Source organism: Megascapheus bottae, chromosome X (genome assembly GCF_031878675.1).
Source record: "Megascapheus bottae isolate mThoBot1 chromosome X, mThoBot2.hap1, whole genome shotgun sequence".
In the NCBI taxonomy this organism is placed as follows: Eukaryota; Metazoa; Chordata; class Mammalia; order Rodentia; family Geomyidae; genus Megascapheus; species Megascapheus bottae.
Genome location: NC_143547.1, coordinates 20,613,583 through 20,626,186, shown reverse-complemented (window position 1 = coordinate 20,626,186; position 12,604 = coordinate 20,613,583). Strand labels below are relative to the sequence as shown.

Here is a 12,604-nt window from a genome sequence, read left to right as displayed (position 1 = left end):
TTGCAATGGGGAAAGATCATCAGTAGGAGATAATAAAGTCTTCCTCTCACAGGGAAACTGCCTACAAAATTTATTCTCCTATAAATGTGATTAACTCAGGCAGGTCAAAGACCAGGGCCTAATAAGGAAGCAGTTTTGTAGCCCAGAGCATAACTTAACTCTGCTTGTTGCTGTGCCAACCCTAAGAGTAACACAATCCCTTTTTACCCACTGAACTTTCAACCATGTTCTAGACATCAAGAAGGACTTAACCCTCTCCTTTGTATCATGATCGAACCATGAAACTGCTCTGAAACTCAGTTTTTAACCTGTCTACCCAGAGATAGCACTTTCATAATTATAACATCCTCTTCCCCGCTTGGCTGATTTCAAATTTCAGGCATCATGGGAATTTTTCTATTTAGGAAAATAGCATAAACACAAATAGTTTGTGAAGTTTCTGAAGAGATCAAGACAAGAATGAAGAATGTGCAGGGGAGAACAAGATAGGCTGTTTTCCTTGGTTGCTGCATGACATGGGAAAATCTATTAATAAGGGCCAAGGAGAGAATTCAGCCAACAGCTGAGAAATACCAGGCCCTTTCTCCAAAAGGATTGCTAATGTCTATTTATAAATCCCAGCAGGCCACCATGTCCTGGATCAAGATACAAACACTATCACAAACACACAATCAGCAGAAGCACTCCAGAGAATTTATACTATATTTTATTTGACACAGTAACTAGCTTTAAAGGGGAAATTAATTAATAGCTTAAAGTTAAGCATAACTCGAATTACTTAACAGGAGATTTTATTTTAAGGCAAAGGATTATCACAGGTTTTAATATATGAACCATGTGGAGCAGGGAGGCAATAAGCCAATAAATTACAATACACACGACAAAGTCAAGTTTGTGGCAAAGTATTTTCTACAGTACACAAGAATACAGAAAACACATCGGAAAGATCACAGTGTTTAGAATATTGTAACAGCGGTCTTATAAACAGAAAAGTGCATCTCTAAGCTTCTGACTTAATCTTGTTTCTGAGATTTCATGACACCATGCAGTGGGCTTTTAGCCTTCCCCTCCAGTGAGAGGAAGCTTTAGCAACGGTAGTCCATCCAAGAACAACTGATACCAAAAACTAAAATATGGTCATCATTTGTAAGGTGATTCTTGGTTGGTCTAAACACCAACTATCATAACTCACTGATCATAGATTTCTGTATAATTCCTTGAGAATCATGTGTACATTACCAGCTTCTGATTGCTAGTTTCCCCATCAAACGTCTAAGGGAATTTTCATGAGACGTCAATGAAATACTATATGCATAATAAACTTATAAAAAGTTATACTTTGGTACAATCATGTAATATCAGAACATTTGAAAAATTGGTTTTATTATAAATTACAATAGTAGGATTTTTGTAATATAATAAAGTATCTGGCAGAATGTTCTCCTCTAAATGTAGAACTAATTGTTACTGATATGCCTTTCAATGTGCCTCAAAGAAAGACAGTAGTTAACAAGAGGCCAAAGAACTGATTTGAACTTATTTTGGCAAAAGGAATTGTTTTGTTTTGCTTTCTTTTGTTTTTTCAAAAGCCTCTCATTTTTGTATGTCTTCCAAAATTTTAGTTATATACAACACATAACTGGTGTTTTGTTTAAGATTAATAAAATTTAAAAGGATTTTAAGATTATAAGAACCAATTTCCATTGTTTGGTATATTTTCAAATAATTTTCTTTTTTGACTGCATTTGTGCTGACTTAGTTATATAGCAAAGAGTACAGTTTTATTAATAATACTACCTCATTGAGTAGTTACTCAAAATTCAATAGTAATTTAAATATGGGTATTTATTTACTCCTAAATATAATTAGAAATGAGAAGTTGTGCTATACTGAAAGATAATTCTTTTGTCACTCCTCCCCAAATAATTAAGGAATCCCAATATTTTGCTGCTTCTGAAATGTATTATTGAGAAGATGGTTTTTTTCTCTACTGATACAATTGTATTTCTAAACATATTGTAAATTATACAAAAAATGTTTCAGTGAAGTTAATTCCTTTCACTTGGGAAATGCACATTTTAAATCAAATCCATTGATCATTCCCCGGTTTTATATGGCTTTAAAATGTATTTTTCCTAATAATTGAATTCTACAAAATCCATTTTTTAAAATTTCATTAGTTTCATGCCAATAAATTCAAGAGATTAAAACTGAAATGAGCTTTCTAAACAGAGGTTCTTCAGATCTTCAAAGCTGGGAAACCTGTCACCTTGTTAAGAGCATTATCAGATTCTAAAGTCAAACTTCTTCATTTAGAATGTTCAACATCTGCTGGAGTTTATAGAAATACTTGTTACATTGCATTTATCAAGAGCAAAGCAATTCTACTGCTGCTACAGTCTTCAGAAAACAACCTTTAATAGTGAAACTAAAATCCTAAAAAAAAGACAAAAATAGATCATTTAAATCAATCTGCTTATTTCTTACATGTGCACATACCGGAACCAAATTTAGCTAGCAGATGTATTTATTTTATTAAATAATTGCCACTTACACACAGAGTGTAAAGAAAAACTTTCAGAGACAGTATCATAGGCCATAATGCAAAAAGATCATTTGCCAAAGATTGACAGTAGATAAGTATAAAGTATTGCTGCTTTAAACAGATTGCTATGTCACAGCTACTTTGGGTGCAATACAAGCAGATTACATGTTGAAGCACAATACCACACATAGAATATAAAAACAAAGCATCACCAGACTATTTAGAATAATAGTATGAATTCTATGTTTACAATCTACATATTCAGATATCTCTTCCATTATCTTTTTAGAGTACTTATATTTTTATTGGTGGGGTGGGGTAGTACTGGGGTTTAAACTCAGGGCCTGATACTTCTGAGGCTGGTGCTGTACCCCTTTAGATATGTCTTCATCCCTAAATCTACTTCAGCCTCTGGATGCAATGGTTTGTTTTTTGTGTGTTGATGTTACCGGAGTTTGAACTGAGGGACAACAGCACTTGATAAACAGATACTCTACTTTTTGAGCCATGTACCGAGACCTAATCAGTCATTATTTCTGATATTGTAAGGGGAAGGTGCATATTTAGAACTTTCTGAAGATATATGTCTATGTGTAAAATAAAAAAAATGAATTTGTGGCTTCAATTCAATGATAGGTTGCTCCAAAAGAAAAGACAATTGTGAATTTGGGATGATCTAAATACAAAGATAAGTAGAAATGAATTCCTAAAAGGGTGAAGAGATGAAAAAATAAAAATATTATTATTGAGAAACATCTGGGTGCATTTCTAAAATTCTTGTAGATACACAACTCAGTAATTCAGAGTTCTTCTCAGAGTCTGCAATGTAATCTCTGTAAGAGGATAAAAAACAGAATTATCCTAACTTACTTAATCATAGAAGTTATTTTCTCACAGGGACGATTTTGCTACTGCTGTGTTGCAGCTGAGAAATATTGCGTACTCATATAACCCAGATTGTTCTGTTTTCATTTTCTTTCAGAATAATTAAAATGATATAAACTATAGGGAGATTTTATCCATATTGGAAAGGAGAGTCCAATGACAACTCTGCCCTTTCCAATCCAGGAGCCGACCTACATGTGACTTCTGTACACTTAAATATGTCTAAGCTGTAGAATATACACTGGAATTTGAAGGTTTAGAGCCAAAAAGGTAAAATGTCTCAATATTTTTATAGTTATTGCATACCGAAATGATGATATTTTGGACACATTATGTCCAAATATATTAATTTCACCCTTTATGTTTTTTCAATTCAGCTGCCAGAAATTATAAAATTACATTTGTCATTCACATTTATCGCTCACAATACAGTTCTATCAGACATTGTTTCTATGCTTGTAAGACTCCTGACTTTTATATACATGATTACTAATGGCTTTATTATTGCTTGGAAAAAGCAATAATAAAAAAAGAGAGCTTAAGACAGACAACTAGAAGTGCCCTCAAGAATTATATGCTAACTTTTGAGAGCAGTTATCATATAGCTAACACCTATCCATTAACCTGTTCATACTTGAACATACCTGTTAACTCAGATACACGTTCAAATTTAAACATTGGGTTTTTATTTCCTGTGACACTCTTTAAGTCAGACTCTTTTTCCCTCTACTGTTTATACACACATCACACACACACACACACACACACACACACACACACACACACACACACACACACACAGAGACTATTTTTCTACAGAAACTGGAAAAGAAACAAAGAGGAAGCATACAGGAAGCCTTTGCAAATTGCTTTTGCAATCTTGAACAGTTGGGCTTTTACATATCTTTTTCCTTATCTTTCTACCAAAGTATTCTTCAGGAAGATAAAAGCAAGGAATGAAAGGATAAACAGAAAGAGTTAATGTCAGTGTTTTACACCACACAAAGGTCACTATTGTTTAAAATAACATGATATATTTCAAAATATCTAGAATGTACAAATGTTTTCTAGCATATAAGAATGACACTGAGATAAATATGCTAATTGATCTGAATTATTACTACCTGTTGTATAGTGCACTTCCTAAATACAAACAAATAAGTTTTCAAAATAAAAATAAAGATTGAAAAAAGAAGCTGTTCATTCTTTTTAATCTGTGCAATTCTCCAGCCCAACTCCCATCCCAGCCAAGAGCAAAAATATATCAGATCTGGTTTTCCTTCTAATGTTGTTTTGTTTTGTTTCAACTTCAGATGTAAGACACAGGGACTTTGCCACTTGTTAAAGAATCTAGATGGAAATGACAAAGTTCAATAAATTAAGAAAATAAAACAAATATTCTTTCATATCCTAAAGACATTATTTGTTAGGCTTTAATTCATGAACAATTTCAGATAAAGAAATAGAGTGTATATGTACAATAGAAGGTTTATACTCATGGACCTGGCCCAAATATTTAATTTAAAATCAACTTCACTTGTCATTTCCTCTTTTTATGACAGTAAAAATAAAATGAGCAGGTTTATTTATGATGAGAAATGATGATGAGAAAGCAGGATAAATGCAGCCACCATATCAGTCTAGCAGGAACACTTGTGGCCAGCTGTCTTAGACTTGTGATCTGGCTAGATAACAGGCTCAACTCCAGCAATTGCTGACCTTGAGGTCAGCCTTTTTGTCCTGAAGGGAATCTAGCCTTATATAGCCTGGAGCTCTTAGCTAAGAACCAATGTGGACAGAGGAGATAAGGAGAAAAACCTGCTTTTCCAGAAAAATAGAAGTCACATGTTTAAGCAGACATAGGACAAAACATCAGAATGAGCTATTTAAAGAGAAGGAAGTGAAGAGCTGCTGAATCAGAGTTGGTTCAGGATTAGAGGTTCCAGGAAGCATAAAACCCACAGGTAAGACCATACTGGTTCTTAGTTCTATGAACTGTTCATCCACAACTCAATTTAAGTGCTGAGCTTTGGCAAGCTTTCCCTGTCCACTTCTTTGCCTGCATTCTCATTTGCTTTCTTTTCAAGTCTAAACCAAGATTACATAGCTTTGATAAATTTGATATTTAGTCTTTTTAAGTATTAATTTGAGACAATGGTGAAGAAATAAACTTAAATCCCCCCAAAAAAGCATCAAATCAGTTTAGAAAACATTTCTATTCTTATATATCACATAGCTCTGAGGCCTGAACTATAAAGTACAGATCAAACTAATTTCTAAACTACTCTATTTTCCAATTTCATTTTGCCCTGTCGATCTGACCTTTTTTCTCCTTTTCTCCAGTTTCTGGTACCATAAAATCCATTGGTTTTACAAGCCAAATAAATAATTGCAATAAAAAGAGCTTCCATTCCAGCACTACCATGGTCATTGCAGCATTATTTACCTTAGCTAAGATAGGGAACATATTTTTTAAGAGGCTATAAAATGCTATCCAAAGGTCCCCTGTAGTGTTTGGAGTTTAGATCTATGATCATTTGTAGTTTGATCTAGGCAAGAGAGCACAAACTTCATTGAAATTTAAACACAGGGCCCAAGCATGAAGAATACAAGCAGTTCAATTAGTGGCCCTAACAACGGCAGGAGCCAAATGGTCCATGACAGCCAAAATTTTGTTTGCATAGCTCAGAGTTCAGGTGAGCCTGTAAGTACTGCTCCATTAATCATTTGGCCTGTTGGAGGACATAAAAGTTTGTTTCTCCACATGTCCTATGTACTGATATAATCGCAATAGAAGGTATTAGCTATACTTTGGTTTCTCTTCAGATCATATACAACTTTCACCTTTTACTAAAGATTTCCGTGGAGAAGATGTTAGCTATAGCACCCACTCCTTGTTTTGTTAACAGGAAGTAGAGAAAGTCTGTTATTGAGGACCATACATACAACGGAGCCTAAGGAGCAATGCAGGCCCTTAAAATTTAAGCCTGTCTGCTTCGAGGTTTAATAAACCATTTGGGTAAGATTTGAGACTGTTATTTAGTAACCAATACATCAGAAATTCCTCCCAAGTCTGCAATTAAAACAGTGATACCTAGAGCAGTGAGAGCTGCTATTTTTTGTGATAAAGGTTAGGAGCTACAGGATCATAGAATTACATATAATGGGCTATAACAAGGAAGAGTACAAAATAAATAAACGATCTATCATCGTGGTTAAGAAAAAGAACTTCCAGATTACATCAGTCTATACCTACTTAGTAACAGTAAACCTTGGTAAATCAGTCTTTTGAGGCACAGATACTATAATCGGGATTGATGGTAAAATACAAAAATTCATTCACACTTGAAAAACTGCCTCCATATATACAGATCCATTTGGTGGCATTGTTTTGGGGAAGTCATAACTGATCATAAATTTTCTATGTACATAGTTAAAAAAACATTTAATACACAGTCTCCACTTTGTCATAAATAATCCCTCTGACAAAGCTGTGAAGTAGACAGGGTGATTATTATAGTCTAGTAGCCCTTTGAAGACAAAGAGCAAGGCCTTGAAATTGTGAACCAAAGTGCTTTTACCCTTTTTCTACCTATTTTCTTCCTTTTTGTGAAGTTCTAGGGATGGAAGCAGCGTCTACACTCATGGTAGGCAAGCTTCTCTATTACTGAGATACACCTACACCTCTGAGTGTTTTCTTACCATGATTTTGAACCACAATTTCATATTTTTTTACCAAGGTTACTTAGATAGGCTCTATAGAAATTGAAACAATGTTCAAAACACCTTGATTAAAATCTTAGTATGTCAAAGAAAGCTGAAGAATTAGGTTACCAATAGAAGAAATATGATTCAGTACAGAGCAAGCAAAAGATTTTATTTGATTTTTTTGAGTTATCAGAAAATGAGTACTATTACCTTAACAACAGAGTAAATTACCTCAGCCACTCCTAGAAAAACATGGTGTCAAACATCTGTTCTCCTTCTAAGTGGATCAAAAGAGGTAGAAACAAGTGAGCAAAATGAGTTTGACTAAAATAAAGATGAAAGGATAGAGGACTGTATGGAAGAGAAACAATGTAATTGTATTCATGAAACAAAGAACACAGAACTGAAATAATTGCTGCTATCAAAGAATAATGAGGTCTCTCTTACTGTTCCATGTACTTTGCTTGGACTAGAGACCCTCAAACTGTTGCCTATTCACAATTATTAGCACAATGTTACTACTAAATCTTCAAAGGTAGGAAGGCAAGATGTCAAGTTTTCTACAATTTCTAGTAATAGAACTGATACAATGACTGGCATTTACTTTAATTCTTCAAAATTTAAATGTTTGCTCTCTAGTATAAATGGAGGAAGGATCCAAAAACTGAAACAAATAGTTGCTTTGAAGAAAGGGGTAATTTGTTTGTTACTGTTCCTCTTTTCCATATTATACTCTACAATACTGAATATGTAAACTTGAAAAGTGAAACTATGGGTTTCAGACCTTGTTCCGCCCCGTCCTAAACATGCATCTGCACAGCAATTACCTAAGGTACCTTGAAGTATTGCTGAATGATGATAATCAGCAAGTATTCCTTTAATTTGTCCTGGTATTGAATGGTCATTATCCTCAGCCTTACAGGGGCCATATGAAATAAATTTCGAATGAGATGATGAAAAGTACACATCACTCTCATTTCAAAAGGAGACCACTCTGTAGGCATCTTGACTTAAACGTTCCACTTGGCACTTGCTTGTTCACGAAAAGAATTCTAGAACTCAATTTTGGGAGTCATCAGAAAGTTTCTATTTATGCAGCCTTGCCCCACAGTGAGCATTTTCACAGATGAACAACTGAGGCTAGTTTTATATGCATGTATCTTGAGGATATGTAAATGGAACAATAGGTCAAAAGTTGTAATGATTTTCCAAGTCATTCTGTGCTGTTTGTTTTGTCTTGATCAGTGCAAACATATAGAGTCATAAAAATTACAGAAATGATTTTTACCTTTCTTTGGTAAGACTCTGAAAACCTTAGTAGAGTCCTTCTTCTTCAAAAAGTGCACAGGAACAGAAATTCACATATACAAACCCATATAAACCTTCTGGTGTATGCACTTCCACACACCAATATACATAGAAACTATTTTAGGTAACAGTATTTCTCTAATTCACATTAGGAACTACTGAACTACAAACAAAATATTTCAGTTACTGTGAGGATAAATGTAGCATATACCTAGGTACAGGGGTGTATATACATATCCAAAATACCTACTGACAAAGTCTCATACAGTACAGCTTCTTGTCATGTGATATATGAAGTTGTCAGTGATTAAGTTCTAGGAAAAGAGAAATTCGTATTATACATATTGTAGATGGCAGATGCTTCTGTAGTGTTCTCCAGCCCATTGTTTTCTGAAGCTTTTTACAACTTCTATAGGCTTACAGTTGAATTCAATGTGATATGGTAACTTGGCTAAATGACTATTTAAAGGCAATTTCTAGAAGACCCTGTGTCTTAGAAAGTACCCTGACCATCCTGGAACTTCACTCATCTCTTAATCAAACAGTGTAAAATTAACTGATAATGCTTTTCACATCACTGATGCCTTTCTGGGCCAGTAACTGCCTATCTGAAGTGATACAGTACTTACTAAATGACAAGAAATGATACATTTTTTGTAGTGATTACCCTGATTTTTGAGATGAATAATTTTCACCAAGAGCTTACTTTACAGTTTGACTAAAAGCTTATAGATATTATATCAATAAAGGTTTTTTTTAAAATTTACTAGACTAAACACTATACACATCACACTTCAAATTGAGAAAAACACTTGACATTAACACTTGCTACAGTATTTGCTCAACTATTATAATGTTAGTGCTGGGGAAGGAGCTCAGGGCCTAGAGCATGTCCAGCACACATATACCCTCTTACCCTGAATTGTACAATTCTAACTGAGCTTTAGGAAAGAAAAATCAATTAGGAAAAGAGACATTCCAAGGCCCAAGGAAGCTTCCAGTTTTAGAGTTTAAATAAATTTATGGTGTCCTTAAAGTGCTCAGGGTAATGATAAAAAATAAATGCATTTGCAAATATCTCCATTCGGTAAAAATCATGAATTTTAAGAAGCAAAGGCCTAGGACAACCAAGGGTTTCCTTTGTGTCCTTCATCCTGACAATAAATCCCTGCTCACATTTTATAGTGGGCAAATGTACTTTATTTTCTGATTGTCTTTATGCTTGAATTTAGGGGTAAATTTACCATCTGTGGTAAATTTTGCAGTAAAATTTGCTCTCCTATCATGAAGGTATTACCATTTTACTGCCATTGTCCCTATTTCAGTTTTGCTTTCTACACAATTAAATGAAAAACAGTTCATTTATATTCCATTCCCTCTGAGATCTGGTTTTATGTCTACCCCCTTGAAATATTAAATTTTTAGTTTTTATATGAATTGTGGTGTCTTTATTTTGCAGGTTTCCCCTCAGTCTTGTATCATACTGCCTGCTCCCACCCTTTTGGTGGCAATGTTAAGGCTCATAGTTATGATACCTTTGGAAGTGTCTTATGTGGAAACTGCCTAATAGGGGCTCAGAAAATCTCAGGGCCACAATGGAAGATGGAACATTTCAAACAAAGACGCTGAACAGAGGGAATTCAGCCTGATTGGGCTGCAGTAGATCAATCAGAAAGCACACTGTCCCGGAGAAGCCTTCATACAAGCTGTATAGACTTTCAAGGACCCTTGAACCAGCTTTGAATTCCTCGGTAAATAAGAATTGAGCAAACCTGAAGAAGAAAAAAGAACAGTTTGTAATGTGTGTTTTTCCATATTACCAGCCTTACATTGGTGCTTCCCCTTCTGTTAAGTAAAAGTATTTTTTGTCAGTTTTGAGGCTTTAAATCTGGGCATGGGCTCTGTACTTGAACTCTTTAGCTCAAGGCTAGCATTCTACCTCTTTGAGCCACAGATCCACTCCTAGTTTTCTGGTGGTTAATGGGAGATAACAGTCTTATGGACTTTTGTGCCTGGGATGGCTTTCAACCTTGATTCTCAGATCTTATCCTCCCGAGTAGCTAGGATTACAAGCACGAGCCACTAGTGCTCGGGTAAGTAAAAAGACTTGTGTGTGTTTGTATGTTTTTTGCCAGTCCTGGGGCTTGAACTCAGGGCCTGAGCACTGCGTTTGAGCTTTCTCAAGGCTAGTGCTACCACTTGAGCCACAGCGCCACTTCAGGCCTTTTCTATGTATGTGCTACTGAGGAATTGAACCTGGGTCTATGTACATTCTAGGCAAGCACTCTATCACTAGGCCAAACTCCCGGCCCTAAGTAAAAGTTTTAACATCAATTTTTCAGAGAAAAGATAGGAACATACCCTATTTAATTGTGTATGGTTTACAACAACTTATGTTGGCAAGCAAATCCGAATACTTTTCAGAGTCAGCAAAGCAAAGCATTTTGATGTGCTAGATATATTACAGACACATGCTTGTGTCTCAGCACTAGGGAGGCCAAGGCAGGATGGAAGGAAAGGGGGAGGGAGAGAGGAAGAGAGAAAGAAATGAGGGTGAGAGAGAAGGGTTGGGTTGAGAGAGATGGGGAGGGAAAGAAAGAGAAAGTAAACTTAGCTGTTTTCTGAGGATCTTCTTCATTCCACCATCCGGTAACCAAGAGACAGACAGATACCTTGTCCTACTGTTATTTATCTTTTTTTTCATGTATTTTTTATTGTAATTAATAGAAGGGTTACATTATATTCACTAGATAGAAGGTGAATTACTTCACGTACATTGATACCCTTTCTCATCTACTTTTATTTAGCTTGAATAGTGTGAACTGATATGAGTCCTTTTTAAACAAGTAAATACTCTGTGCTTTTGCAGCCATATTCTTCTGAAGTAGCCATGTGACAAGGGACAGAGACCAAGCAAATAGGTGGACAAGATTTCACACAGTCTGCTTGGGACAAACAAATAAGATGAATGGAAAAAGAAAACAACCTTTTATAATGAGGATATTAAACAGCAAACTTAGGTACAAGATAATTTTTAAGACATTAACACTAACAAAACTCACTGACCTTTAAATTCTCTATGAAAAACCTTTAGACTTTTGCCTTTATTTGCCACACATGCTATTCAGATTATTTATAACAGCTTTAAAGTAGTCTACAGCTTTTAATGTGCTATAACTGATGCCATTTTATTTTTACTGATTTACACTATGCACTCATTAACAACAAAAATAATTAAGAGGCTGGGAAACACAGTTTGATGAAGCCTGAGCAGTGATACGGATCCTAATTTAGAGAACTGATTTGACACAGTGGAGGATTTCCTATGAAATAATTACTTATTTTGTCTTTCAAAAGTTCTTAGAATTAGTAATGGCAGCCTAAAATAAATCAGCAGGAAACAAAATTCTATTTGATGCAATTCCTCTATCAACTCAAACATGTAATAATTTAAGCACAAATGATTTTACATTTTAAACATTAGACATATGAGGCATCTTCAGAATTAATTCAAAATTTTAACTATATAATGAAGTCAGCATTATGGAATAACTTCTGGTGGATCTTTATTTTTTAGTCCTATAGATCATTTGACAGTCTGGATCTTCAAAAATATTTTCAACGGCAGAAAAGCAAATTTTTCTTTCTTATTGTATTTTATTATGGGGATAATGTATAGAGGGGATACAGTTACATGTCAGGTAATGGGTACATTACTTCTCGAATCTTGGTGTCCCTTCTCATGTTTTTTTCCCCCTTTCCCTTCCCTCCACCCACTCCCAATCATCTTGTTTTCCCCCTTCCCTTCCCTATTTCAAATAAACAAATAAGTGTATATACAATATACCAGGTAACAAAGTCAGATACAGTAACAACATGAGATTAACCATAAGTGGAAAAAAAGAGAAAAGAGATAAATTCACATAGTACATTAAGAACAACAATCACAAAGATAAAACTCTTGTTTCCATAACCTAGAGTTCATTTTGCTTAGTCTCATCCTGTATGTACATAGGTTTTGAGCTATTGTGATCCTTTGCTAGGAAAGTCCTAGATGTGTACTAATTATTACAAATAAGGGAAGGCATAGAGCCTATGTTCCTTTGGGTCTGGCTTAGCCATACAAGAGACAAGGGCCTCATATCAAAAATATACCTA

General features: G+C 34.8%; 1 protein-coding gene and 1 non-coding gene across 2 annotated transcripts in view; one reads left to right on the top strand and one right to left on the bottom strand.

Annotated features, from left to right (window-relative positions):
* Positions 1–6,236: 6,236 nt before the first annotated feature.
* On the top strand, positions 6,237–6,350 carry LOC150040565 (U5 spliceosomal RNA). Its single transcript, XR_016533919.1, has one exon. It is a non-coding gene; the product is annotated as a U5 spliceosomal RNA (small nuclear RNA).
* Positions 6,351–9,304: 2,954 nt separating this feature from the next.
* Lancl3 (LanC like family member 3) overlaps positions 9,305–12,604 on the bottom strand; it is a 95,257-nt gene continuing 91,957 nt past the window's right edge. The window contains exon 5 of the mRNA XM_090326177.1: positions 9,305–10,218. Coding sequence (XP_090182303.1) covers positions 10,059–10,218 — 160 coding nt within the window. The 3' untranslated portion in view covers positions 9,305–10,058. The remainder of the gene's footprint in view (positions 10,219–12,604) is intronic.